Below are 27,798 nucleotides of genomic sequence, written 5' to 3'. Positions count from 1 at the left end.
CAGAAAAGTCAAACCCTGTTAAGAAAACAGGCCTTAGCTTTTCATTGATATTTTATCTACCATTTTCCCTTTTAATGACATAAGCAATCCTAAATTAAAAATGTAAGGAGCCTGACATTCTTTTTTATATTTCTAAGGAGTGGGAACAAAAAGTGTATATATATATTTTTTTTTCATACACACACACACACACACACACACACACAATTAAACACTATGCATCTAAAAAGTGATGGGTTATGAGTAAATCTCTATCTGACATATAAGTTTAACAAGGCTACATACAACTCTTAAAATTGGGAGTTTACTTTTAATATGTTTAGTTTGCTATTTTGTACTATATATATATATATATATATATATATATATAAATCATATACTATATATTTTTTTTTTTTTTTTTTTTTTTTTCTGGTTTCCCTCCTTTATTTTAAGTCTTGCTTCCAGTAAAATAAGTTTTGATTGATGGGGAGCCAAACAGAGTAGGTACATGATCTCTCGTTTGTCCGTAAGAAACTCTTTTTCTAAGGATGTGGAAAGAAGTCTTTAAAGTAATTTTCATTATTTGACAACTGAATCCAAAATAATGTTGTCAGAAAAAGAGGAGGGAATCAAAGGTCTTTTATGTGTTTATGTTTCTTCTACACAATGAAATGTCCAAGTGGAGACCATCTCTGTTGTGTGGTTATGTAGTCTGAACAGTTTACCATGTGGGCATCATGTCTGGAAACCACATCCTTCCCAGGTGTTTCGAGACCTCATAGTGAATCTGCTCTATGCTGTACTTGCTATCTGGAATTAGCACCTCCTCCATTATGGACAGCTGGCTGAGCCGTCCACCACACCTCTTTACAAACTCAACAAAGCCACTGCAAGTCACCTCACACTCCCCGAGACCGATAGCTGTCAGATTCTTGCAGCGGTCAGCAATACGGATGAGCTCATCATCCAAGGGCTGGAGGCCGTTGGCGCAAACAACCAGCTCAACCAGCCTGGGGCAGTTCAGTCCTATGCGACCAAGCATCTCTTTGCTGACAGCCTGTCCAAAATAGAGGTGCGTCACGGGGGTTTCCTCGCGGAAGAAGGGGTCGAACTCCTCCTCGTACAGGTAGAAGTACATAACGATGCTGACCGTGGGGGAGTGTTGCACCAGAGCGTCCCAGCTGCTCTTCTTGATGGAGTGGAACTGGGTCTGCCCAGGGTTCTCGCTCACAACATCAATGCGCAGGTGTTCCAGGAGCACATGCTTCTCAGTGGACAGGGCCAAGAGCAGCTCATCACTCAGCAAGTAATAATTCAAAGCAAGTTCCCGAAGACCATGACACTGATCAGCCACGCATAGAATCCCTGCAGAGGAAAAAAAAAACGTATGTTTAAAAACAAAATGTGAAAATTACGGAGTGATGTCATACAGCCCACGGAATATCGCGCGTTCAATAGGAGACAGGTAAAAAATAAATTGCAAAAAAAAAAAAAAAAATCATACAAAATATATAGATAGGGATCCATTTTTTTTTATTTAACACTCACCAAAAGACAAAGAATATTAGTGACTGCTATTGCTGCTTCCTGATACCTGGGATCTTCGATTGAACCACCGCATCAACATCTGGAGCAAACAACTGGGCTGAGGATATCCTGAGTATCGAGTTAAGGTGTGTGTCATTTAGTTGAGAATTACATTTTGATTTGTTGATATTCATGATGGAGAAAGCTTGCATTTCTTCAAAAACTCTCCATCAGAAAATGGAAGTCACAAATCTTGCCTTAACAGCAGTATCAGTAAACATCGATTGCTGCTTTCTCAGTGACTGTGCTACATAGTTTCTTTTAATGTTTTATTAGTTCACAACAAGCACATGTTGCTTACAAATTAAGCATGTTGGCTTTCCATTCATATCCACAAAGAAATTCCCAATTTCTCACAGCACTCGTGGTCCACCTTTCTCTTCATGGATAAAGACATGATGACACTTGTCACTACAGAACTTCAAATCAGAACTGAAAACCTTTTCTGGTATCACTGGTGTCGCAACTCAAACCAGCTGACACACTGCTGTCTCAGCCACGTGGTCAGCAATTGACAGCAATCACAGCAACATGACAATGTGTGTTGCTCATGCAAAGGAACTCTCTCAGAAGCATGTTTGCACATATGTTCTAAGAGGTGATGGTGAGTGAAATAATCAATACGTGCTATTTAGAGGAGTGAAAACGTGCTATGTATGATCATTTTTGTTAAATACAATAATTTTCAGGTTTTGGGTTTGTCTTCGTATTTTTTTAACTGTCACTCGGCCCGCGCCAAGCACCGGGGTATCGGATCAGGCCCGCCAAACTAAACGAGTTTGACACCCCTTCTTTAGACTGTACTTTCCTCAATTCAAGGAAGGTAAGTGAATAATAAACAAAAAAAAAAAAAAAAATGCAGCGATTGCTTCAGTGAATGGTTTCTTCAGATCAGAGTGGAGACTAGCTTTCACTTACCGGCAGGGGAAACATGAGGGCAGCTGCTCATCTTGAGAAGTTTAAGCGTATCGCTGTTGTTAGCGACAAGCACTTTTAGAGATGGGTCATCTACAGGAGTGTCATCAATCTTAATGGACGAGAGCGATTTCGAGTTCACAAACACCACAGTGAGAGCAGAGACAAAATGGGACTGGGGAAATAAAAGAATTGTCAATTGAACTACTTTTAATTTTAATAGGCATGTTAGAGAGTTCTGAAAAGCTTCATGGTATACAGATGCTTCACAGTTCAAGTAAAATAAACAGCAACAAAAATTTTAAATAACTAAAAAAATCAGAAGCTAATATTACCAATAACACTGTGTAACAATTTTTTTTTTTTTTTTTTTTTTTTCCTGGGTAGTAAGTGTTATTTCCTAATTGCTTATGCCTCAAAAGTATAGAAAATGGCTATTATTCCCCACAAACTTTGCTTTTGTGACCAGGACAGTGATATTTCAAAATATCACTATTTCCAGTGGGAAAATGGGCAAATGTGTGCCTTTTCGTTCACATAAAGTCAGAAAAAAACAACATATGAATCTAAATTAACATGTATTTATATTAAAGTAATACAAAGATGACTACAAAAAATTTAGAAGTGAGTAGTTTTTTGAGATTTACAATTATACTGTATTTCTGACTTTATGTGAACGAAAAGACACACATTTGCCCGTTTTCCCATTGGAAATAGTGAAATTTTGAAATATCACTGTCCTGGTCACAAAAGCAAAGTTTGTGGAGAATAATAGCCATTTTCTATACTTTTGAGGCATAAGCAATTAGGAAATAACACTTACTACCCAGGAACAAAAATTGTGTTACATAGTGTAATATGTGTGACTAGGGGCTATTAGCTCTTACCTTTGCAACATTCATGAAGCTAGGCCTTGCTGTTGAGATCAGCCCCAGTGTCTTGATTGTGCAGTTTACCAACTGTGAAAGAATGTCACAGGCAGCCACAGCAGACTCTGTGCAACTATCCACCTGCATCATAATAAAAACAATGTTCATGTAAAATCACAATTCTATTCAGTTTTTAACCTACATATTAGTCAGTCAGATACAGTCACTTGCTCAATATCATGTATTAAGAAGCTGGTATAATTAGGTTGCCACCATTATCAAGGGCTATACAGCACAGTGGTCTTTCCCTGCGCGCCCACTCCCTCTCAACACACTTGAAGTAACAAGGTGTAAACAGTTTGATTGTAAAATAATTTTATTGGTTTGAGGCTTCGTAAACCTTCCCTAAACCAGAAATGAAGGAACACCCAGAGAATCCTTTACCTTGAAGCTGACGTACTGCAGGTGTTGAGCGTGCTTCTTTATAATCTGCTGGATCAGCTCGGGGTGAGTGGATTTCAGGTACGAAGTTGCTGGCTGGTTGAGTTCGAATTCGAATCGCCTCCAAAGGTCAGGGATGTGGAAGACTTCGTTCCACCTCCTGCACACAGAGGAGGCCCGAGCGCGGTCCACCAGGGACAGGTGCTGGAACACTTGCAGCACCACGTGATGAGGCAGGTTCCCCCAGTCTTCCGTGGCGTTCTGCCTATAGGCCATGTTCTTAAAGAAAGAAGCAGAACCAAATCTGTGCTTCTTGTTGCCTTTCTCCGAGGCTGAAAGACCTTGACTCTCAGGGTTGCTGCTTAGTCTGCCTCACTTCATTCTGAAAACCAACACATGCATTGTTGTGGCTTGTGAGTATGTTTTCAATAGCATGACAACATTAAGTGCAACATAAGCTTGTTATGTCTTACAAGGAGTGCAAAACAAGGCTTTCTTATTAAAACACTTTCTTAGTTTTTTTTTTTTTGCTTGTATTTTTATACTTCAGTATGTAATATGCAAATATTTCAAAAGGTAACTTCACGGATGAAAAGTTATTGCTGCTTCTTGATTGTAGTCCCAAGTCACTCCAAAGGTCAAGTTACAATCAGACCATGTGACCTACAACAAAGGTACCTGGATGGAGCAGTTTATCTTTAGCTTGTTTAAAAGATATCCTAAATTTACAAAAGGAATAGCCAAAAGATTTCCAGCATAACGAAAGGGGGGCAGTAATAATTTTAATGGAGCTATAATACAAAATAATGCTTAAGATAATTACCTGTACTCTCAGTCATCAATTCACAAGATCGGTATCAAAGCCTGGTGTTTAGATTGTGTCTAGCCACAAGACCTTGAAAACCACATTCTGTGCTGTGTTTATAATGCAATGGCATGTGTGCATATTAATTGCTGTGTAACAAATCCTCAGAATAATAACTGAATAAGGCACACACACACATATACACACCTATTTTTTTTTCTTTCTGGGACAACAACTGCTTTCCTTTTACCTTTAAAAAAAATGGTAACATATTTGCAACACTGAGCAGAATCTGACATAATCTAGCATACCATGTAGGTTCTTATGTGTGCGCGGGAACTTCCAATTCCAGGTGAGCGTATATCTCTGGTGCACTCTTTGCTGAGACAGGCCTGTGGAAATGAGATCTATGCTGTTGGCAAAATGATAAGTGTAGTTACTGCAAATAGGTTACAATGGATATGTGAAATGTAATATAATTACAAGTAATTACTAAATCTACATTTTATAATGACAGAGAGAGAGAGAGAGAGAGAGAGAGAGAGAGAGAGAGAGAGAGAGAGAGAGAGAGAGAGAGAGAAATGGATGTAGCAGGACAGGGGGCCTGCAAATCCTAAGGATCATTGTTTTTTTATAGCAGGGATGGGGTTAAGAAGCCTCCCTGCCAAGCTAATTGTTTAATTTAATTGTTAATTATCACCTACACCTGGCCGTTATTGATAATTAGAGCCAGGTGCAGGGTTTAAAAGGAGTGCACCCAGTCTGCTGCTGCTGTAAAGTGAAGATCCCGACTGAAAGTTGTAAAGGTCTGTTTAAAACCTACGTTTGGTTTTATAAAAAAAATGTACTAAAGTGTTTTTTTTGGTGTTATATGTCAGGTAAACAGCTTAACTGCCCTGCAAGTTAGACAGGGACCTGCATAAGTGTAGTGAGTGCTCAATGAGAGCTAGGTTTTTTGTTTTGTTTATTTGTATTGTGAAGAAAAGTGTGCATAAGCACTAAAAACAAAGTTCTCTTCTCCAGGTCACGTTTTTTAAAGGGGCACGAACCCGAACTACGGCCAAGCTTGGTCACTATATATATATATATATATATATATATATATATATATATATATATATATATATATATATATATATATATATAGATATATATATATTTCCACTTGGGTGAAGCCAGTCAGGAAAGAAGCTTTTTCAAGACTCAAGACCAGCGACTGCACACATGCACACTCTGAGCCACACATGCTTTTGTAACAAGTTTTGTCACCCTGATCCATACTTACTATAAAGAGATATCAAATATGTATGTCAGTGATGCCACCCAATTACACTATGCCACGGTTACCTCAAGTGCTACTTTACCTGTTTAAAATGGTGCCGCACCCAAACAAAATCACCAGTGTTTTTTGTAGTTAATGAGTAAAAAAGAACACAAACACTGCAAGTCATCGAAATAAATTACTTCTATTATATTTTGTCACTTTCTTATGATGAACCCAACCAAGAATCCAAAGGGTAAAGTTATTGTTACCATCATTTGTCACAAGCAAAGCATACCTATTTTCAAGTATATTGCATATTGTGGCTTTCTCAGACTGAAGATTGGAAAGGATTTAAAAGTCAGATTAAAACAAATTATGTTGCATGTGAAAGGTGTGATTCAGATACTACCAGTGCATCACTACCAGTCCCGTATCAGGATCTACAATTATGAGGAATAGTTTGTTTTTTGGACATTTACCAAAGCTTAATGGTAAAGGTACCTGGTGGTTATTCACATTTAGAGGTAAATGTCCGAAGTAAAGCATAATCATGTTTATTTTGGACATCTACCGTTTAATTGGTAAATGTCAACATTTATCAGTAAATCTTGAGATCTAACAAAATTCTGACTTACCGTAATATATATACAGTACATATAAAGTAGCGTAAATCTGGCCAAAATTAACAAACTCAAATCAAAGATTTTTGCAACTCTTAATATCTTATTTAACTTGTTTAGCAAACAAACAAAAAAAGCTAATAATGTAGCACACGATCACTGCTTAATTAATGAATACATCTTGATGGACTTCAGACCTAGCGATTGTATGAGGACAGCAAATAGCTAAAACAATTGTCCTTCTTACCTAATGAACGGCTCTGAGTTCTAGCTCACACTGGATGGATGGTCTGAGGTTGTAGCTGCCATGGGCATTCACCGGGCCTCCTTCCAAATTTTCTTCCTAGCTCAACAAATACGTCGAAAACAAACGTATCAGAATGTAGAACACGTGTCACACTGCATACCTACAGGGGTTGGACAAAATCAATTAGATCACTTGTCACATGTTGCTGACTTGTGTAACAATTGACTGCTCCTTGTTTAACTGATTCGTTTGCAATGCAAAATTATTCACTGCCGTATATTTCAGTCAACTGGCAAGACAGTAGTTGAAGAGTTGATACAAGGCACTGTCCATGACTGTGGATTGTCAACCAACAAACCAGAGGTTCTGGTCCTCTTAACCCAACCAGGCCACTTGCGACACATTGCAGTCCTACAGGATCATGTCGAATCAATGTTGTCCTGACTGTCAAGGGTGGCCCTCTCTACTAACAGTGTTTTTGCAGATGTTTCTAATTTGTAGTCCAACCTCTGTATGTGATAGGAAACGGATGTGTTTCCTTTAGTGAGAGCAAACCATTTCACTTGAACATATTGGTAATGCCAGAGAGTAGACCTGTAGTGCAGGGTATGATGAAATCCAAGATAATGTCAATTCATTGCAGTATTAAAGTGTCCCTTTAATGTGGATATTACGACTTCTACCTGACCAAGCATCTCACTGAAGGCCTCTTCCAAATGGTGCGGGTCAAATGTCCGAAACTTTTGATCCAGTGTGAGCCAGTGAGCAACTAATATTAAAACAAGTTCTCCAGTGAGAGGAATCTCCACACAGTACACATAAACAGAAAGCTGCTCTGCTCTGCCTTTTTATGGATAAATGTCTATTTTTATTTCTATGCTACAGCAAAAGCCACCACCATGCTGAAGATTACATGTATACAACCTTTAAAAACTGGGTAATACATTCCCAAATATACGGTATATATATATATATATATATATATATATATATATATATATATATATATATATATATATATATATATAAACCTGCAATAGGCTATATCATGAGGAATTTATTTTCAGTCACTCTAACTTTGATAGTGGACTGATAGTAGGCACTCTGTTATCAGTTGACTATTAACTACCATGTCAGCCCAAGTTCCAACTACCTAAGTGATGCCAATGCGTGACATTCTGGATACCGGACTCATCTACACATCAGAGGCAGAAGCCCAGCCCTAAATTAAAGGCACGATCACCTATCCCGCTTTTCACAATATGGTGCAGACTGCACCCTATTGACACCGTTTGCTGGTGTTTCGTTTATTTATTTTGTGTTCTTTCCCCGGCTATATTAAAAAAAAAAATATCGAAACAAAAACATAAGTACACGCTGTTGTAATTGTGATTTAACGCCTATCATATTTTAAAAGGTGTTGAATGAACTTACCCGAATCTATTGTTTCTTCCATTAAAACAACCAGTTAATCGTCAGACTTGTTTTCAGTTCTTCCTACGTCTACCCCCATTGAAGAGATACAGTACATTGCTGCTGCAGATAATTCCCGTGCGCCCGCCTGCTACTCGAAGGTGGATTCAATATGCCATAAAAAAGCCTGCCTCTTATTGAAACTGAGCCACGACGACGACAACACAATGCCAAGACAAGCTGCATGTGAGAGCGAAGAAATATGGGACTGCAAACTGCCCCGCTTGATTCCATACGGTCTGAAAAGGACCTCCAAGCTGTTGATTGTTTTCCAGCTTACATTTTTTGGGCAGACAATCATTTGTACATGCAAATTGTTGGAAAAAAGCAAAAACTGTAAAAATATGTATGTATTTAATGTTGAGGCAGTGAGCTTATTATTATTATTATTAGTATTATATTATTATTATTATTATTATTATTATTATTATTAATGTTCAATTACATATCAAACGGCGGTGTAGCATATCACAAAAATCCCCATAACACATTAATGCAGACCTGTCAACTCTCCCTTATTTTCCAGAACTGTTTTGTTGTTTATACACTTCACCCAGACAACTCCCGGGACAGACTGTCTCCAATATTTTGTTTAAAACTCTACTGTTAAACCCCTTTTGTCGGCAAAAATGTGATTTCTGCAACAGACATGTACTGTCTTATTGCAATCCGCGTCTGTACTTGGCAGGGTTTAGGACCCAGGGGAGCCCTGTGACAGGCAAGCATTCAGTTGGTGAAGCAAGCTCACATATAGACACACACACACACACATATATAGATAGACAGATTAAAGTGTGTGACTGTATGCCCAGAAAAACAGTATTATATAATAATATACTTTATTTTTATATAGCGCCTTTCACAGTGGACCACCATCACAAAGCGTTTTACAAGATACAAGGCAATGGTGTGGGAACTATGCATCAGCTGCAGAATCACTTACGTCTTACCCGAAAGACGGAGCACAAGCAGGTTAAGTGACTTGCTCAGGGTCACACAATGAATCAGTAGCTGAGCTAGGATTTGAACCGGGGATCTACTGTTTATAAGCCCGTTTCTTTAAACGCTGGACCACACATCCTTTATATCGATTTACTTTTTTCAATTGCATTTTTTAAACCATGACCTATTAATGAATGTATGAATGCACGTTCAAAAGTAGTAATTTATTAAATTGCAAAGTTCCTCACACACACCAATAGCACTAACAGATATTAATTCTTCTGATCTATATGCTTCTTTTTTTGTAGTAGTAGTACTGTGCGATTTAGATAACATAGTAGTTATTATGTTTCCTCAACAGTAGTTCTACAACGCTTACCCTTTTTCATGACGCACATTTTAAATATATATATTTTGTTTTGTTTTGTTTTTGTTTTAAGGTTACATAAGCATTAGACAATAACCATACACACTAGTGACATCTTACCTGCACGGCGTTGCGCAGTTAGTGAAACTGGTACAGTGAACTGAGGAGACAGGAACAGCGGCCATGTGGGTGTGGTTTTTGTTTGTTTGTTTGTTTTGTTTTGTTTTGTCCGCTTTCCGTCTAGTTTCACGGCCTTTCTCCAATATCTAACACATTGGAAACACGGTAATGCTGTTTAAATAAAGCAAAACAACAACAACAACAACAACAACAACAACCTTCCCACCCCGCGAGGCCAAGAAGAAAACACTTGATTTAAAATTCAAAATGGAAATATATAAGTCGCTCTATTACGCTAATTCAGTTTAAAAATAAATAGATACATAAATAAATAAAATATACACCCAAAATAATTACAGTGTAATTGTGCATCCTACTGATGAGCTTCTTTTCGACTTTGCCCACAAGGACTGAAAGCCGCTGTGTACACAGACTTGACAAGACAAGCTTGATTGGCACCTACATCTACCAGACACAGGCGACCTCAACCACTCTGGTGTCTGCTATTGGTCAGTAAAATCGCTTACAACGGTGACATGCGGCTTTAGGACCAAAACGGTTGCACAATTTTTCTGGTTGGTTGCTATGGTGATGCAAGCTCTTAAAATGGAGACATTTGTAGCTGGAGAAAATGTGCTGACTAACATTATTGAAACAAAATGGTTGCTTGCTACAACAGTGGAATTAAAACATGTTTTTGTTTATTCAGAATCTATAAATAATAGAAACACACTGATTTATGTTTTGGTGAGAAGGGATGCATCAACATGTACCCTGTTTGATGCTACATGTAAAATGCAAAACAAAACAAACAAACCTAATAAATAAATAAATGTCTATTGTAAATATATACCAGTCACATACTGTACTATTTACCAAAGTATTGCAACACTGCAACAGCTAGATGTATGTAGTCAGACAGTGCAAAACATCTCTAATGTACGTGATTATTTTATAAAGGTCTGTATTTAAGTACTATGCTTTACTGCATAGTGCAACAGTGTACTTCTTTTAAGTTGTTTTCTGCAAATGTTATTTGGAAATGCCTCGTGACACCTACGTGCATGTGTCTAATGCTTTAATTACCTGTGCACACACACTTCCTTGAGCGCTTAAGCACGTTGGAAAATGACGTCACTAAAACATTGCAGGCTCTAGCTTAGTGTATACTTTGACCTATTTCTCTGCGCTTTCATCCATAGGCACAGCTTGACATACTTTGATGTCACTGACACTGAACCGGGTTTTATGGGTTTAACTGTGTAACTGTTCACCCTAATACATGAGGAAGGTGTTCCCACATTTAAGCAATGTAATGAAAAGGATGGTATTTATTGAGAGTTCAGCAGTTATCTAAATTCATCCCACCCAGCATTGTGAATTTAGTTGCTACTTACACTATGTAACACAATTTTTGTTCCTGGGTAGTAAGTGTTATTTCCTAATTGCTTATGCCTCAAAAGTATAGAACATGGCTATTATTCCCCACAAACTTTGCTTTTGTGACCAGGACAGTGATATTTCAAAATATCACTATTTCCAATGGGAAAACGGGCAAATGTGTGTCTTTTCGTTCACATAAAGTCAGAAAAAAACAACATATGAATCCAAATTAACATGTATTTATACTAAAGTAATACAAAAATGACTACAAAAGATTTAGAAGTGAGTAGTTTTTCGAGATTTACAATTATACTGTATTTACTGTTGTTTTTTTTCTGACTTTACGTGAACGAAAAGACACACATTTGCCCGTTTTCCCATTGGAAATAGTGATATTTTGAAATATCACTGTCCTGGTCACAAAAGCAAAGTTTGTGGGGAATAATAACCATTTTCTATACTTTTGAGGCATAAGCAATTAGAAAATAACACTTACTACCCAGGAACAAAAAATAAATAAAAATAAAAAAAATTGTTACACGGTGTTATCCAGATATAAAACACACAATCAGAACAAAATTAAACAAGGAATACAAACAGTTTAATTGTTTTTATTTTTGTTTTGTTTTTGTATCGGTTAACCACACTGAACATAATTTTAACATCCAGTTGGGTGTTTTGCATACGTATTGATAACGATCTATCGACTAAAAACAAACTTTAGTGATGCAAAACCTTTATTTAAATAATGGATATTCAAAATAATAGGAAACTAGTTTAAATTGAATTTGACAGTATATGCTCATATTTGTTTCTGTGGACCAGGAACAGTGACTGGGAAATAAAAGCAAAGCAAGTGCTAGTAGGCTATTTTGAATAGTTCTGACCAAAATGACGTTGTTTATAATACACATGCATTCCCCACTATAAGTCAATAGGGGAAGGATAAACTGTCTTGATCAAAAAGCTACATGCAGCTATTTCAAATGTGAAACTGCAAAAATAGGCTACTGTCTTAATATAAATGTACTGTTACCTAATAATAGATTTGAGATTCCTCCAGTGGGGAGCTGATTCCCTGTTAGTTGGAGGTAATCAGTTTACTGATAACGTACAAGCGTGACGTGAGATACCAATTTGAAATAAAAGCCACAACAACTGCAAGCTGCTACAAAGCTGTTGTTCATTCTGATTTAGTATTGGCACATATAGGCATAGCAGAGCATATTAAAAAGCATGCACACCATAGTAATCATGGTACGTGAATAGTGTAACCAAGGGAACACTGCAAAAATAATATGCAAATGTGTCATGTTAAACTTTCATCAGGGTTGTTATGCTAGGTTTGTGACGTGGAACAATGCCAACACAGAGCCAGGAACACTGCACTATTTGGAGTTCAATACAATCAATCACTTTTGTGTCGCTTTTCAAATTAGGTATTGTTGTTGGAGATGGGAAGGTGAAATTAGATCAGATTTGTTGATGCAAAAATACAAACGTGTCATTTGTGTAGATAAATTAAAATTGCATCCTAAAAACACCCTGTACAATAATGCGATGAAAATTATGAAGTTTAAATACATAATTTGGAATACAAAATGAAGGCTCCCTGGTGGAAACATGTTGACAATTTCAGTTGTTGTGTTATTCCAAAAGAACTGCCACAGAAATGGTACAAATAGTAATAAATCTGCAGGCTTTATCACACAAACAAATCTCTCAGAGTGAAAACATTATGCTGCAAAGGACAGATCAAGGTCAGTTGGAATTCCAAAGCGCGTCCCCTTTAAGTGTTTGCAGAGCTTGTCTTTCACGTGGTGGTGTAATAATCGAATCTCCACCACCAGCTGGGATAGGCTGATAGTTTGGGGGTTGGCGGATCCACGGAGCAGCAGCACTGATCAAGAAGTAACGAAATATCAGACTGTATTTGTTGCAGATTTTGTTTTGTGGTACATGTATGCAAGAGCAACATAGCCGTAGTCAAATCCAGGGCAGCCGATCGATATCTGGCCTACACAGGTGATAGTGTTTGGATGTGGAATCTCTGGAAATCAGGTCTGATCTTTGCAAAACCGCGATTGTACAGTCGACTTTTTGTGAAGATCTGAGGAATTACAGAGCCATGCCCCGACGGAGTATACAGCAAGTACATGTGCAAGATGTGCAGAAGAGGAGGAATCCCAATAAACATTATGTACGTAAAACAGCGTTATCGTTGATTAAATATACAGCGTGTGCCCTCTTAAACTTAGAGATAAAATCTCCTGATTTGTAACATAGTTGTAACTGTAAACACTGGCACAGACTAGTCAAAGGCTTGCATAAGAAATGGAAACATTTTCAGTTGGGTTCTTTATAAAACAAACTGCTTAAATGAGTTAATATGTACTGCATTGCACCCACTAGTACAGACATTCCTGCTGCGGTCTTGTGAACCAGTAGGTGGCGAGTGTAGCCATCGTATGTACAGTATCTGGCTGTGATTTGGGGCGAATGTTACTTTGAGTTGTGAAATGTTTTAAATGTGAATATATTTTATTTTTCCATGGCTGATGTACAGCGGCCTTTTTTGTTTTGGTCGTGTATGTGTTTTCATTCCGGAACGTTAAAGCTCAAGCTCCCAATGAAAGACTCGTGCGTTTATGAACAGATGTTTTGTTTCCTGCGTTCCATTGTTACTGGTATTTTTTAATGTGGTGGCAGTGTTAAAAGCAAACCAAACAAACATAAAATACCTAGTTACCTCTTGCGTGCATATTATTTGATACCTGGCACATTAAAACAGGAAAAAAGTCAAACAAAAAAGTTCAGAGTAGACGAAGTGCGTTCCAAGTGGTTCTAAATTGCCGAGTGATGTTAAAACAGTAATGCGCGTTTTGGATTCCCAGGAACTTTGTGCTAAATTGGGTCTTGCATTTAACATTACAATATCATTAATTGGCGTTGCATATGTGAATCTGATATGAAGATAATTTCATAATTAAATCATAGATTTACCCATAAGTAAAAATAATAAATAACTTTATTGTTGGCGTACACTATACTGTAATATTGTCAAACATTACATAGTATGTTTATAGTACTGGGCTATTTCACTTAGAACAACATGGTGTTGTCTCCAGAACTCGTTTTAACATTTGTTCACAGGCATTTTAGTTTTGAATCCCAGCGTTTGGCATTAGATGATATGCAAACCTGCGATGGGGTCTAAAGCCTCTTAAAAAATACAGATTTAACATAAGGGGGGTTTAAAAAAAAATTACTAGACTGGCAATACTGGACAGTAAATGCTGTACTGGTAGGTTTCTATTGGTATCCAGGAAGTCAGACGAGATCTGCTGATGTAGACATTTATGATGATAGCACCTTATGGGGTACAAGATTTTTTATAGTCATAAATGTGGAACCAGGACCAGAATCCAGACAAGAAGCCCAAATGATCAGGTGTCTGTAGTGACATATCTATCACGTATCATTCCTTCTCTAAAAAGCAGAGCAACAATGATATTCTAAGGGAAGTACTACATTCAGTCTACTCAAGAATACACCAGCTTTACACACAACAATATGCCTGCAATATAGAGTAATTTAAATCACAACTGTTATATCAGTCCCTTATTGATACAAGTTATTTATTTTTTCTTTGTGATTTTTATTCTGCTGTGTACTAGTCTGGAAAGCTGGACCATTATAATGAGGTAATACCACACCCAATGAACACTATAGATGCTGCCATCTACCATGATGGCTGTATACAATATTGCTAATACATTTTCTATATATATATATATATATATATATATATATATATATATATATATATATATATATATATAGATACAAAAAAGTTTAATGTGAAGGAAAGCCTGCAACTTGAAAAACAATGAAAATGAAACTATACAGATGAAACTATAACCTGTTGTCAATATCCAGTATACTTGCACAAAGTACTGTGTTGTTTTGATTGTTTATGTAAACAGTACCATGTTTTTGATCAAAGTAGGTCAACTGGAGGTACTGACATTCTTACCCTAATTAAATGTCATTATGAAAGGACATGGCATACACTTGTTGCACAAGACTGAATGCAACTTCGTTTTCATATTGTGTTTAAAAGAATTTGACTAATTTGATTTAAACAACATTCTTATTTGACAGGCTACTCATTATAAGGATAATGACTGTATAAGAAATCAGGAGACTGGGGATATAGCCTGTAAAGATAGGGGGCCATTCCTTTAGAAAAACTAGAATACAACATGTACTTTTATTTTTGCAAAAGCTGTTACATAACAACTAGTATGCAATAGGCTGTTATTTAGAGATATTTAAAGGATATCTGTTGTTGCCTAAGATAATTTTTGCATTGTAATTATGCATTCCATAACAGTAATATTTAAATCATTTTACTTCTATATACCCACCTGTCTAACAAACATACACTTATTACAAGCTTGTACAACAGTATGGTGTGTCTTATGGTTACATATACAGTACACCCTAGGTACAGTGCTGAGCTGTATGCCTGCTAAAACGTCTGACAACCATCACATTCAGAACTGGGGGGGGGGGTTATACAAAATGGTTTTATTCAACTATTGAGTTGCAGTCTGGCAGTAAAAGCTAAATCCTTTCTGGCTTTTTAAAAAAAAAATTAAATCACTTTTAGAAGAAAGAGATAAGGTATAAACACAAAACTAACACAAAGTATTCTTAGATGCTGATGCGACCAGTCTACCCCATCAGTATAAACCACAGCTGGGATTTTTTTTTTACAGTATTTTACAGTGAACCACCCTTGGATTGTATTAATCACTTATTTTAAAGGAGATTCTTGGGATAATCACAGATAGGTGGTTGATGCAGTCTAAGGGTCAAAGGGGGTTCCCCGATGCTGTAGAATTCCCCAAAAGGAGGGCAAGATTGATCACATGAACCCCTTAATCTGGTGTGTGGATATTATAGAAACATTGTGTGTGTGTGTGTGTGTGTGTATATATATATATATATATATATATATATATATATATATATATATATATATATATATATATATATATATATATATATATAATTGTTGTTGTTGTAATAATACTGTGCTTAAGTACCTTATACATGTTGTACTCATTTAACAACCAAAAATTAATATCTGGGAGTTCTAGTGAAAGGAATACACATTGTTTGGTGTTGCCACTGTCAGCAGTTTTTTTTTGCCTTGCCTGACCCTCAGACTTTTGGAATGGAGTGTACAGTTTTTTTTTTTCCTAGCCTGCTCTAGTGTAATTGCCTGTACAGTAAGGGGCTGGCCAGCTCTTCCTGAACTCTTCCCTGTGCAGCCTTGTTCTCCTGGTGCCGGCTCTGGCTTGAAGCAGAGGCTTGGTTGGATGCCAACAGAAGCATGAGCCAGACGTAGCCATTGTTTAATTTCCGACCGCCTCCCTCCTTGTTTAGTAAAAAAAAATGTGTTTGTTGTGCTTGTGTATTTGCCAACTAACCATTATTTTAGAACAAGAACCCTTGGCTTTTATCGCGTATCTTTTCTGTTTGTGCTGAAAAGGCTGTAAGTTTAACTCTGAGGAAAAGGTAATGCATTTTTATTCTTAGTCCGGTATTATGTTTTTTTTTTCCGGCACAAAGTTTTGATGCATGGATAAAGAGACATGCTTTTGTTAGAATCAGTATTTTATTAAAATATTTTCAAAGGTAATAGACTTTTTTTGTCTAAGCTGTTGGATGATGTCAATGTATGTATTTCTGAATTCTTGTACTATCACCTGATACCCAATGACCAGGTTACAAATGAACCAATTTATAGCACAAGGAGATTGCTTAGACGCATAGTCATACTCTGAATAATGTACCACTGTACTTAAAAATGAACAATTTCCAAATTTAAATTCAGACGATCTAACTAAACTGGCTGCTACTATCAAATGACTAACTTTTCATCTGTCTAGTTCTCTCCAGGGTGCTAAGAACGCTTTAGCAGAAGTATAGGCTTCTAGTATTGGATCTGCTCTTCATTTTAAAGTATACATGTGACAAAGTGATCCCAAATTGATTGCATTGTACTGGTGTGGGTTGTTGAGGAAATCTCATCAGTTTGGAAGACTAACTTTGCAGCTGTCTTGCATCCCTTTCCCATCCCATCCCTGTATCTCCTCCATGCATTGTTTGCTTGAGTTAATTTATCAAAAGCACGGAGGACATGGACCAACATGGAGGAGATGGTGTTGTTCTTTATAAAAACTATAAAAACTCATTGGAAATGATAGGAAGTGGATTAAGAGCAAAAGCGGTTCTGCATTTTGCTTTTGTATAATGGAAAAAAACAGACAAAGTATAGTACTTCTGGTACGATAGATGAGCTAATGCCATTTTCAGGTTTCAGCATTGTACAAAGGAAACATTGTCACCCGGGCAAGAAAACCTCTTTAATTTGAATGTAATTATATTCACCACTTCTTTCTGGGGGAGTATATGATGAATGTTTCCGCTTCACACTACCTGGTATTACTTTCCTAGTATGGAGATGCTCTTAAAACCAAGCTGGAAATGACCAAGCAGACGAATCAAACCTTATGCAAGTGGTGTGCAAATGAGCCCATGTGGACTAAAAATAAACCTACTGCAACGGATTTGAACTTGACCACACATCCTTTCAGTCGCTAGTCAGTCCCACAGTGACGTCTTTGTTGTAATGACTTCGTCCTTTATAACAAACAAAATCTGTAGTTCATGGATTCCCTTTATCCTCCCCTTTTTTAAAATCTCTGAAATGCTTTGTGGTTGTTCAGAGTATCCTGCTTAATAACGACTTTCCTTCAGAGTTCTGACAGAAATAATTAAAACTGGCTAGACAGCATTAATAATCAGTTCTGTTATGTGTATAAATATTGCTTGGTAAGCAACATTCAGGAGGAGTGTCGCTTCTCCCAGGATGTACGTAGGGTTATCACCTCTGCGGTACCATAAAACCAGGACATCTGAAGAGCAGGGCCATTGTTAAAATCTTAAGAACATAAGAACATAAGAACATAAGAAAGTTTACAAACGAGAGGAGGCCATTCGGCCCATCTTGCTCGTTTGGTTGTTAGTAGCTTATTGATCCCAAAATCTCATCAAGCAGCTTCTTGAAGGATCCCAGGGTGTCAGCTTCAACAACATTACTGGGGAGTTGATTCCAGACCCTCACAATTCTCTGTGTAAAAAAGTGTCTCCTATTTTCTGTTCTGAATGCCCCTTTTTCTAAACTCGATTTTCTTAAACACTCTTAATATATCCAGTTAATGTTGTCTATCTATTGCAGTAATATTTTATTGATTTAAGAGACTGGCATTGCAGTGTTGTTTCTCCCTTCTCAGCCTTAATGAGAGTAATATCTTCAACCGCATTTTTGGTTACACTTTCATGTTTAGACCGATTTTGGATAGTGGCATGGCCCACTTTATGATCTTTGCATAGCGGTATGGAAACCCATTTTTTCTGAGAAGGCCATGAAATTGCATACAACCATTTCCTTTCCAGTAGTCAAGTATGTGTCAAAAGGAATTACAAGCCACTACATTTTTCATTGAGAAATAGCAAAAGTAGGCCACATTTCAATTATCTAGTAAGATGAGTTTAAAATGTCTTTGGAATGGATAGTACAGGAAATGGTCTTTACTTCTTTGGCTGGTTTTGAGAGATACTGTGGTGAGGTGGATATGTTAGAATTGGTTCTATCGAAAAGATCGAATAAAGCTTCAAAATAAGCTTGCATTTCTTAGTGTAACAGTGTTCGTATTGTGTAAAGTGTAATTGCACTAGGAAGCAGTTACAATAAAAACATCACTTGTCCTTTTATACAGTAATATTACAGTGTGTAGTCTAGTGTAAGATAATAGCACATCCCTATGTTCAGTCCATGTCCAGTTTGATTTCAGGCAGACTCTTCCAGCCCAAGACCATGGGATCTGTTTATCAAGCTTATGGAAATCAAGCCTCTCAAAGTGTGTGATCCACCACAGTTTAGATCAGTTGATTTGACCACCTTCCATCTGTGCTCTTAAATATTGAAACGGAACATTCCAGGTGTATGTAGTTGAACCCTCTATTGATTAACATCTGTGGACCAGATTGTATCAAGCTAGGAATCTGCATTGCTTGTAAACTAAACAATTACTATTTTTCTGCAGGTGTATATCATCCAGGTTTCCTGGTCTGATGGATCTACAGAGAACATATACAGGCGTTACAGCAAGTTCTTTGATCTGCAGGTAAGGTTACCAGCATTTTTTTCTATTTATTTTTCTAATTTCATTGAGTATTGGTATGAAAACAATAAAATATGATTAAATGGTACAATAAACACACTCTGTAATACACCTACAATATACAAACACGATCACCAGTCCAAAGTGGGTGCTGTAGTGCTTGTGGTGTAAATACAATTTATCGTGACACCAAGTGCAGTGTTGTCCGGGTTTTGTGCTGGCCTGTAGCGACAGCTCTGGATCGTGTTAGCCATCTAAGTAACAGAGAAGTATAATTAGACACAACAAAAACAAACAAAACAGTCACAATACAATATGGTACTCCTTCCGGTTAGCTTTAACCGTAACAAAGGAACAGATCAGTTTGCTATGTCCCTTTATACAGTCAATCATGACCCCTTCATTAACGATTGCAACCACTCCTCCAGTCCGCGGCTGGCACATAGTTTCCCTTCCGGGTGGATGATTTAGTGTACCGTAGCTCCGTCCCCTTTCTAGATGGCTGACTTCCACCTAACCCTGGAAATGAATTGTCTGGCCATCCAGTCCAGGGCACTCTGTTCCCTTTACACAGCGCCCTCAAAGGTCGGGAGGGAGATTTATCAGCAAGAATCATTCAGTCACTGTCACAATGCTTCAATAAAACTTAACCTCTAAGCCATCACAGATAGCTTCAAACTTTGGAATTGGTGTTCTGTGACGTAAAATAAATGTAGGTTTACATAATGCATGGAACTTAATGACACAATCTCTCTGCCTTAACTTGCTCTGTAGAGTAACGATTAGTATTCCTGAACAAAATAAATGCTGATGTACCATTTGGATACATTTTGTAGTTGTTTTGTACTGCCCCTCCCCCACAGGACAATGAAAAAAGGCTTGGTGTCAGTTAAATTAATGTTTTAAAAAAGTAGATCCTTATTCAATATTACATCATTCTTAAACTAGACTTTTTAATTTATTTTTTCCGCTCGCCAGCATGGAGCAGTTTCACGTGACATGAAATATATGAAGGTATAATCAGATTAAAAAGCACCTGAAGATCTGTTTCTTGTTCAAGCGCCTAAGACTGTAAAACTTTCAAGCCAACCGCATCTTGCGTGAAAAATATCATTTACCAGGGCTCAACACACAAGTTCGTCGAGCGACTGCAACGCAATTCAGGGAGCTGGAACCTCTGGCTTGACTGTGTGAAGAAGAGATCAGAACTCAATCTTGGACCTAGAGTTTGTAAAACTTGACTGTGTGAAGGGTGGGGGGGGGGGGGGGGGGTCTCTGTGAATTATTTTCAGGATATTGCAACATTTTGCTCCTCAAAAATAAACTGAAGCCACATGCTTTTGGGCGTTTAAAGGTCTTGGTGGTTAATGGCAGATGTAAATCATCATAAGAACATATGCTTAGGGTCAGTGATTAAATTAGTTGCTTTCTTTTTTTAAAATCCAATATAAGAACCCATTGAGATTTACATCTCATTTCAAAGGGGGGTCCTGGAACACTGTAGCAAAAACAAATAACCCCCAATTCTCTAAACCTTCCAGCAAATATAATAAACAAAAATGTCACACCCAGTTCATGTAACTTTACTGGGTCTGGGCTATTCAGTAAACTAATTTATGGTTCGATATTCCAGTGAAACAAATTACGTTTGAGCAATGAGATTATATTTCTAAACAGACACCTTCGCAGATGTGTATTATACATATTCAAGGATACCCTAACCCATTTTAGCATTTTGATACAGTATCAGTGAGGCCCTTACCCATGATGGATTGGACAGTGTCTACATTTTTTAGGTTATAGCGTTTTAAGCACATTTTCACATGGCATGCAATTGTATGCAAGTGAAATGAATGTAAAAATGTTTTAAAGAAGACAATTGAAACTGTTTAAGAAAATGCCAGCGTGGAGAACCAGCAAATAAAGTAATTCCTGACAAAATATTCCAAGAGTACAGTAACTATTTGGGAACGTCCTATTAGGCCTTAAGCAAGTTGGAGAGATGTTGTGTTTATCTGCCATTATCAAAATGACTGCAGAGTGTATTGTACTCAATAGCAGTCTATAATAAAGTAGTTCGTACAACCTCTAATCTGAGTCATGGTTAATGGATAGTATGCTGATATCAACTGTAGAAACCATACTTCAATATCTATAATAAGTGCATCAAATATTTACATCTGTCTGCATTTTTTTATTCAGAGGGTAGGTAGTGATTTCTGATTGATTTTCATCAAAATACAAAGCAAAGCCAAGACAAGACATTTTTCATACGATACAAATTACTCCATGCCGTGCTGCCTGCCTGCAATACAATCACTGTGTAAACCGATTTCTGTATATGTGCCAAAGCGTGGGCATTGTATGTGGTGTGTGTAAATGAGGTAATTGCAAAAACAGAAACAACATTATTAACACGTGATGTAGTGCAAGATCTCCTGTTGAAATTGATAAGCTATTGGTACAAATCTACAAAGCATTTGATGAAAATGAGCTCAGCTACGGCATGGCAAGACTAACAACCAACAGTTTTTCCGTGAAGGCTTATCCTGTGCTTCCTGCAGGATTGCTGTGCTCACATGGGCATTATTAAAAACATAGCTTGCCACATTCAGCAAAGGAAAATACATAATTGCTCTGTTCAAGCCAGTCATGCTTGCAATCAGACCGCAGAGACCAGAAATCTGTCTTGGTCTTCAAGGCAGGTTGCAGATGAGTTTTTACTCAACCCACTGACTGAGGGTGGAGCTGTATACAACAATCAACAATCGACAATCCCAGCTATAAATCAAACCCTGACCTTAATATCACTATCCCATAGCTGTCCTTAATCAAACAGCAACTCCTCCTTTAGCAGTGATGTGTGAAGGGGAGAGCAGCTCTGATTGCTAAAGTTGGCCAACATTTTTTTCACATTTTGTTGTCAGTGCCTCAGAGTTTCATGCATTTAAATTAGGATTTTTTTTTTTTAAACTTACCTACACACCATACTCCACACTGTTAAGGGGAAAACAGTTTTTATTGAGAAAAAAAAAATTATGTATTAAAAATACAAAACTGAAAGGATAATTGGATAAGTCTTCTTTGGCAGCAATTATAGCTGTGAGGCTGCTGGGATAGGTCTCTACCAACTTTGCACACCTAGATTTGGCAATATTTGACCATTCTTCTTTACAAAACTGTTCAAGCTGTCAAGTTACTTGGGGAGCGTTGATGGACGGCAATCTTCAAGTTGTGCCACACTTTTTTTTTTGGATTTAGGTCAGGGCTCTGACTGGGCCACTCAAGGACATTTACCCCTTTTTGTTCCTTAGCCACTCCATTGTAGCTTTGGCTGTGTGCTTTGGTTCGTTGTCATGCTGAAAGGTGAACTTCCGTCCCAGTTTCAGCTTTCTTGCAGAGGGCAGCAGGTTTTGCCTCAAGGACTTCGCTGTACATTTCTCCATTCATTTTCTCTTCTATCCTGCAGTCCCTGCTGATGAGAAACATCCCCATAACTTGATACTGCCACCAAAATGCTTCACAGTAAGGATGGTGTTCTTTGGGTGATGTGCTGTGTTGGGTTTGTGCCAAGCCAAGTGCTTTACATTTAAGCCAAAAAGTTCCATTTTAGTTTTGTCAGACCACAAAACTTTTTGCCACATGGCTACAGAATCTCCTTAGTGTTTTTTTGCATACTTCAAAACGGGATTCAAGGTGGGCTTTCTTGAGTAATGGCTTCCTTCTTACCACCATACCATATAGGCCAGATTTGTGGAGTGCTTGGGATGTTGTTGTCACATGCACACTTTGACCAGTCTTGGCCATAAAACCTGTAGCTCTTACAAAGTTGCCATTGGCCTCTTGATAACCTCTCTGATCAGTCTCCTTCTTGCTCTGTCATCTAGTTTGGAGGGACGGCCTGATCTAGGCAGGGTCTTGGTGGTACCATACACCTTCCACTTCTTAATAATCATCTTAACCGTGCTCCAAGGGATATTCAAGGCCTTTTATATTTTTTTATACCCATCCCTGATCTGTGCCTTTCAACAACTTTGTCCTGGAGTTCATTTGAAAGCGCCTTGGTTTTTATGGTTAAGTTTTTGCTTTGAAATGCACTACCCAGCAGAGGGAAGCTACAGGAACTGCTGAATTTATCCTGAAATTATGTGAATCACTAGAATTTAACACAGGTGGAGGCCACTTAACTTGGTGAGTGATTTTGAAGGCGATTGGTTACACCTGAGCTAATTTAGGATTGCTATTACAAGGGGGGGGTGGAGACTTATCCATCCAGGCTATTTCAGGTTTTATTTTTAATTAATTTTCTACAAATTTCTAGAATATTTTTTTCACTTGGAAGTTATGGAGTAGGATGTGTAGATAAATGAAAAAACAAAACAAAAAACAAACACAAAAAACATTTTAATGCATTTTAATTCCAGGCTATAAGGCAACAAAAGGTGAAAATTTAGAAAGGGGGTGTAGACTTTCTATAGGCGCTGTATATATAGCCGAGGGCTAAAATGCAAAAGCATGCTATCATTATACTTAGATACTGTTACGCTGGTGGAAAAAACAGCAAAGACAACTTTGAATGTATCAAAATAATAACACCTTTAACAAGAAAATTGCCCCAAGTTTTTAGTTTCTACATTTAATATTTGCAAAGGAATTATCGCACTGTTGCTGTAAAATAAATGCATGAGTACAGACAGACTGAAAAACAAAATATATATGGGATAAATTTTACTAAAATATTTGATTTAAGACACTGTTCCAATTTTGTTTTGCATGTAACATGATGCTAATACCAAACCTAATCAGTGTGCAACTAATTGTAGAGTGCAAAGTAAATAGATTTAAAAATGCATTTACTGAACATCATGTAGTTTAAATTGATATATTTTTAAGTAAATACTGCAAATAGTGACATGCATTTTTTTTTTGTTTTGCATTAACAGCTGTTACATATTTTCCATGCTGCGTAATTGCTCAAGTACAGCAATGGAAAGAATATGTGTGTATTTTGTCAATTCTTTGTAGTGCTTGTCTACAATGTGTTTGTGTAGGGTTTTATTCTCATGTGCAGGACAAAGGGCAATATTTAAAGTCTGGAAACAATTAGATGCATGTGTCATAATTGAGAAAATGCTGAACTGATAAAATCTGTCTATACATACAGTACCAGTCAAAATTTTGAGAGGACACCCTCTTGAAACCAGGTTTTTCATGATTATTTATGCTTTTAACTGTATAAACTTGTCTATAAACACTTAATATTTCATTATATGATACACCTACTTATGTAAGCTGATAATCATAAGTGAATTACATTCAAAAATGTAATTTTTAAATGAAAATGTAAATCTTGTCAATTTCAATGAAATGGTCACCCAAAGCAAGGGGATTTCAGTCTGAAGCTTAAGTCAGTTAAAAGTCTGAAATATGTATAGCACGGTGTTAGAACACTGGCCTAAGTATAAAAGTGTCTTTGTTAGATGTTCTCTGAGTTAACTAGCATGTTCCCTAATTAACATTTGGTCACCAATTATTGTTATCAGGTGAGGGTCCATGATTACTATAAATATAGGTAGCATAGGCACAGGTTTGTCATTCCTGAATGTAAGGGAGCAGAAAATGGCAAAATAGTTAAGTTAAGCAAAGAAAAAGGACAGTCTGTAATTGCTTTAAGAAATGAAGGTCAATCTTTAAGAAAATCGCAAGTACTTTACAAGTGTCTGTAACTGCTGTGGCCAAGACCACAAAATGATTTGAAGAAATTGGCACTCATGAGGACCGAACAAGGTCAGGAAGGCTAAAGGTGACCTCAGAATCAGAGAACAAGTTCATTCGTGTCACAAGTCTGCGAAACCGGCGATTAACTGCCCCTGAAATACAAGCTCAGCTAAATGCTACTAGAAGTACAGATGTTTCAACATCAACTGTTCAGAGGAGATTGTGTGAAGCTGGCCTAACTGGAAGAATTGCTGCAAAGAAACCATTGTTGAGAGTGCAGAATAAGAGGAAGAGACTTGCCTTGGCCAAAAAACACAGAAACTGGATTTTTGAGGAGTGGAAGTCGGTCTGGTGGACCGTTGAGTCAAAATTTGAAATATTTGGCTCCAACCGCGGAGTATTTGTAAGATGCAGAGAGGGTGAGCATATGAATTCTGCATGTGTGGTTCCCACTGTCAAGCATGGAGGCGGCAGTGTCATAGTCTGAGGTTGCTTTGCTGGTGATTAGAGTTGATGATCTTTACCAAGTCCATGGCAAGCTCAACCTGGCTATCATAGCATTTTTCAGAGGCATGCCATTGCATCAGGGTTTCTGCTACTTGGGCAGTCATTCATTCTTCAGCAAGATAATGACCCGAAACACACCTCAAAGTTGTGCAAGAACTATCTGGTGAAGAAAGAAAGTGAAGGACAACTCAATCTAATGACTTGGCTTGCCCAGTCTCCAGACCTTAATCCCATAGAACTTGTATGGGACGAACGGGACAGAACAGTCAAAGCAAAGCTACCCACAAGTGCCCTACATCTCTAGGAATTGCTGCAGAAGAGCTGGGAAGACATGTCGGGTGATTTCCTGCAGAAACTTGTTAACCGAATGCCTCGTGTTTGTGAGGCTGTTATTATTATTGCTTTGATACTCCTTATGTTTTGTTTTGTATATTAAAGAAGATAATCAAGGGGCAAGAGCAAGGGCTGTGTGGAGGAAGGGCCTCCAGGGTTTAGAATGAGAGGGGAGTGCTTAGTAAGTAGGTCAGGGTCTCCCGTTTGCTTGTGGAGAGAAAAGCAGAAGCATCGAAAAGATTAAGAGAAGTCCAGAAGTCTCCCCCAGGCTTATTGAAAAATCACCTTTGCTGGAGGTGATGGGGGGAGCCAGATCTTCTAGGCTGGTTAGTGAGCTTCACTTCCCTTGAGGGGGAGACTGGAATTCTGGAAGGAGAAAGATGGAAATATGCAAGGCTCTCTGAGAGCTGTCTTGGTGGAGTAGAGGCCGGCGTGGCTGGGCTCCAAGGCTGAGGAATAGGCGTGCGTCCCAGAGTGAGAGACTAGCACAGGTGGAAAGAGAGTGAGCACTGTAAATTAAACGAGAAAAGGGTTTATGACGTTTTGGCTACAGGTTCCCCTCTGGCTCACAGAGGAAGAGGCCGGTGTAGCCAGGCCGAAGTTTAGGAAGTGAGTTTCACTTGCCCCCAGAGGGAGGCTTAGGAAGGGATGGAGGAAATGAAAAACAAGGCGGGAAATATAGGCAGGAACTAGCGGTTAAATAGGATCTCATAGATAGTTTGCCAGTTTTGTTGTTGAAAATAGCTATTTAGAGAAAACTAGTTGTGCTTTAAAGACCTTATTGCATTTGTCATTAAGGTAAAGTTTGATGAAACTGTGTTGGCAACTCCTTAGTTGTCTACCCCTGTTTTTCTCCATTGTTTAGCATTAACAGATTTAACAGTATATTTTGTTCTAGGCCATGCCAATTCTGCTGTTCCTGCTGCACCTAAAAACAGTATCACATAGAAAACAGATTACCAGAACATTATTATTATTATTATTAAAATACAGCAACCAACCAGATGCTAATTTTATTTTTTTTTAATATTAAAAAGTTAAGTCAACAGTTTTTGCAAAACTGCATAAGAGTACTTTTTATCCATCAAGCTGGGAAAGAACCAAACCATGATTTAAACAAGTCGGTTTAAATTACTTTACTTTTGAACGTTATCCCTCTGTTCAGTCTCCAACTTTTGATGGGTTGCTGAGCATCAAGGGTTTTGATTGTTTTAAATCTCCTTGGTTTTTCAGAAATGCCACAGCAATTTGCAGTATCTCATCAGGATCCAGTTTCATTGGGTAACTGGGTGAATGTCATTCGGCTTTTCTTTTTACAAATGCTCTCTTAGGCGCACTTGAAGTTGATGTGTGAGTTACAAAAAATATTGTAATCTGGTTTTACCATAATTTTTTAGATTACTTTAATGCAAGGCTACTCTATTTTCAATTTGCTCTAATTTTGTCTGTCTGACTTTGCAGTCTCTTACTTGTTGTGGGTGTATTTTTAAACAGTTTTTTTTTTTTTTTAACCTGACATTTTGTTTAAATGAAGACTAAATACCAGAAAGTCCTGAGGTTTCTATGGGGATGAAATAACCTTGTTGTCTCTCTTGTATTTTATTAAAGAGGGCTCATTGTCTGGCTCCCTGGACACATTCATTAATTCTTAGTCCTTTACAGTAAATGCTCTTGATTATAATGCAAAAGGCCCTTGTTCTCACTGCTGCTTCACCAGACAGTGCCTCAGGATATGTAGGAGACACTCCATTAGCAAATCCTTGCAAAGCTTTATGCTGCTCCAGGCTTTAATTAGAGAGAAAAAAAATAGACATACTAAATAGGTTTTAAAGCATACAAAAATAAGACATGGTCGAACAGTTACAGGATTGTCTATGGGACCATTGGACACCCGTTTTATAATGTAATTCTTTCCCAGAAATGATGCTTGGAATCTCTGTTGGATTGGAACAGCAATGAAATGC

At 37.6% G+C, this 27,798-nt stretch overlaps 2 protein-coding genes across 9 annotated transcripts in view; one reads left to right on the top strand and one right to left on the bottom strand.

Moving 5' to 3' along the window:
- Positions 1-397: 397 nt before the first annotated feature.
- On the bottom strand, positions 398-10,080 carry fbxl3l (F-box and leucine-rich repeat protein 3, like). 7 transcript variants are annotated; one of them, XM_041266500.1, is made up of 8 exons: positions 9,990-10,080; positions 9,633-9,778; positions 6,731-6,826; positions 4,911-5,011; positions 3,798-4,176; positions 3,372-3,494; positions 2,488-2,659; positions 398-1,347 (listed from the first exon to the last, which is right to left on the bottom strand). In XM_041266500.1, the coding sequence occupies exons 5-8, from the start codon at positions 4,068-4,070 to the stop codon at positions 704-706; spliced, it is 1,212 nt and encodes a 403-aa protein (XP_041122434.1). In that variant the 5' UTR covers positions 4,071-4,176; positions 4,911-5,011; positions 6,731-6,826; positions 9,633-9,778; positions 9,990-10,080; the 3' UTR covers positions 398-703. The 7 variants fall into 7 exon arrangements, with proteins under 7 accessions (XP_041122434.1, XP_041122438.1, XP_041122436.1 ...); XM_041266504.1 differs by lacking the exon at positions 9,990-10,080 and having other exon boundaries at positions 4,911-4,991; positions 9,633-9,960; XM_041266502.1 differs by lacking the exons at positions 9,633-9,778; positions 9,990-10,080 and adding an exon at positions 8,165-8,547.
- A 2,775-nt stretch (positions 10,081-12,855) lies between these two features.
- Positions 12,856-27,798, top strand: part of LOC121324161 (SH3 and PX domain-containing protein 2B-like) — a 46,915-nt gene continuing 31,972 nt past the window's right edge. Inside the window, exons 1-2 of one of the 2 annotated variants that reach the window (XM_041265700.1) lie at positions 12,856-13,215; positions 19,199-19,279. In XM_041265700.1, coding sequence (XP_041121634.1) covers positions 13,144-13,215; positions 19,199-19,279 — 153 coding nt within the window. In that variant the 5' untranslated portion in view covers positions 12,856-13,143. The remainder of the gene's footprint in view (positions 13,216-19,198; positions 19,280-27,798) is intronic. The other variant, XM_041265701.1, reaches the window with a different exon arrangement.

Source organism: Polyodon spathula, chromosome 12 (assembly GCF_017654505.1).
Source record: "Polyodon spathula isolate WHYD16114869_AA chromosome 12, ASM1765450v1, whole genome shotgun sequence".
Lineage (NCBI taxonomy): Eukaryota > Metazoa > Chordata > Actinopteri > Acipenseriformes > Polyodontidae > Polyodon > Polyodon spathula.
The sequence above is the reverse complement of the archived record's forward strand: the minus strand, read 5'-3'. Positions and strand labels throughout refer to the sequence as shown.

Bases quoted from the DNA above. Each gene is read 5' to 3' on its own strand.
- fbxl3l (XM_041266500.1), bottom strand. From the start codon at position 4,070: ATGGCCTATAGGCAGAACGCCACGGAAGACTGGGGGAACCTGCCTCAT. The intron at 2,660-3,371 runs GTAAGAGCTAAT...TTATTTCCCCAG, and splicing joins GCTTCATGAATGTTGCAAAG to TCCCATTTTGTCTCTGCTCT. The intron at 1,348-2,487 runs GTAAGTGAAAGC...TTTCCTCTGCAG, and splicing joins CCCTCATGTTTCCCCTGCCG to GGATTCTATGCGTGGCTGAT.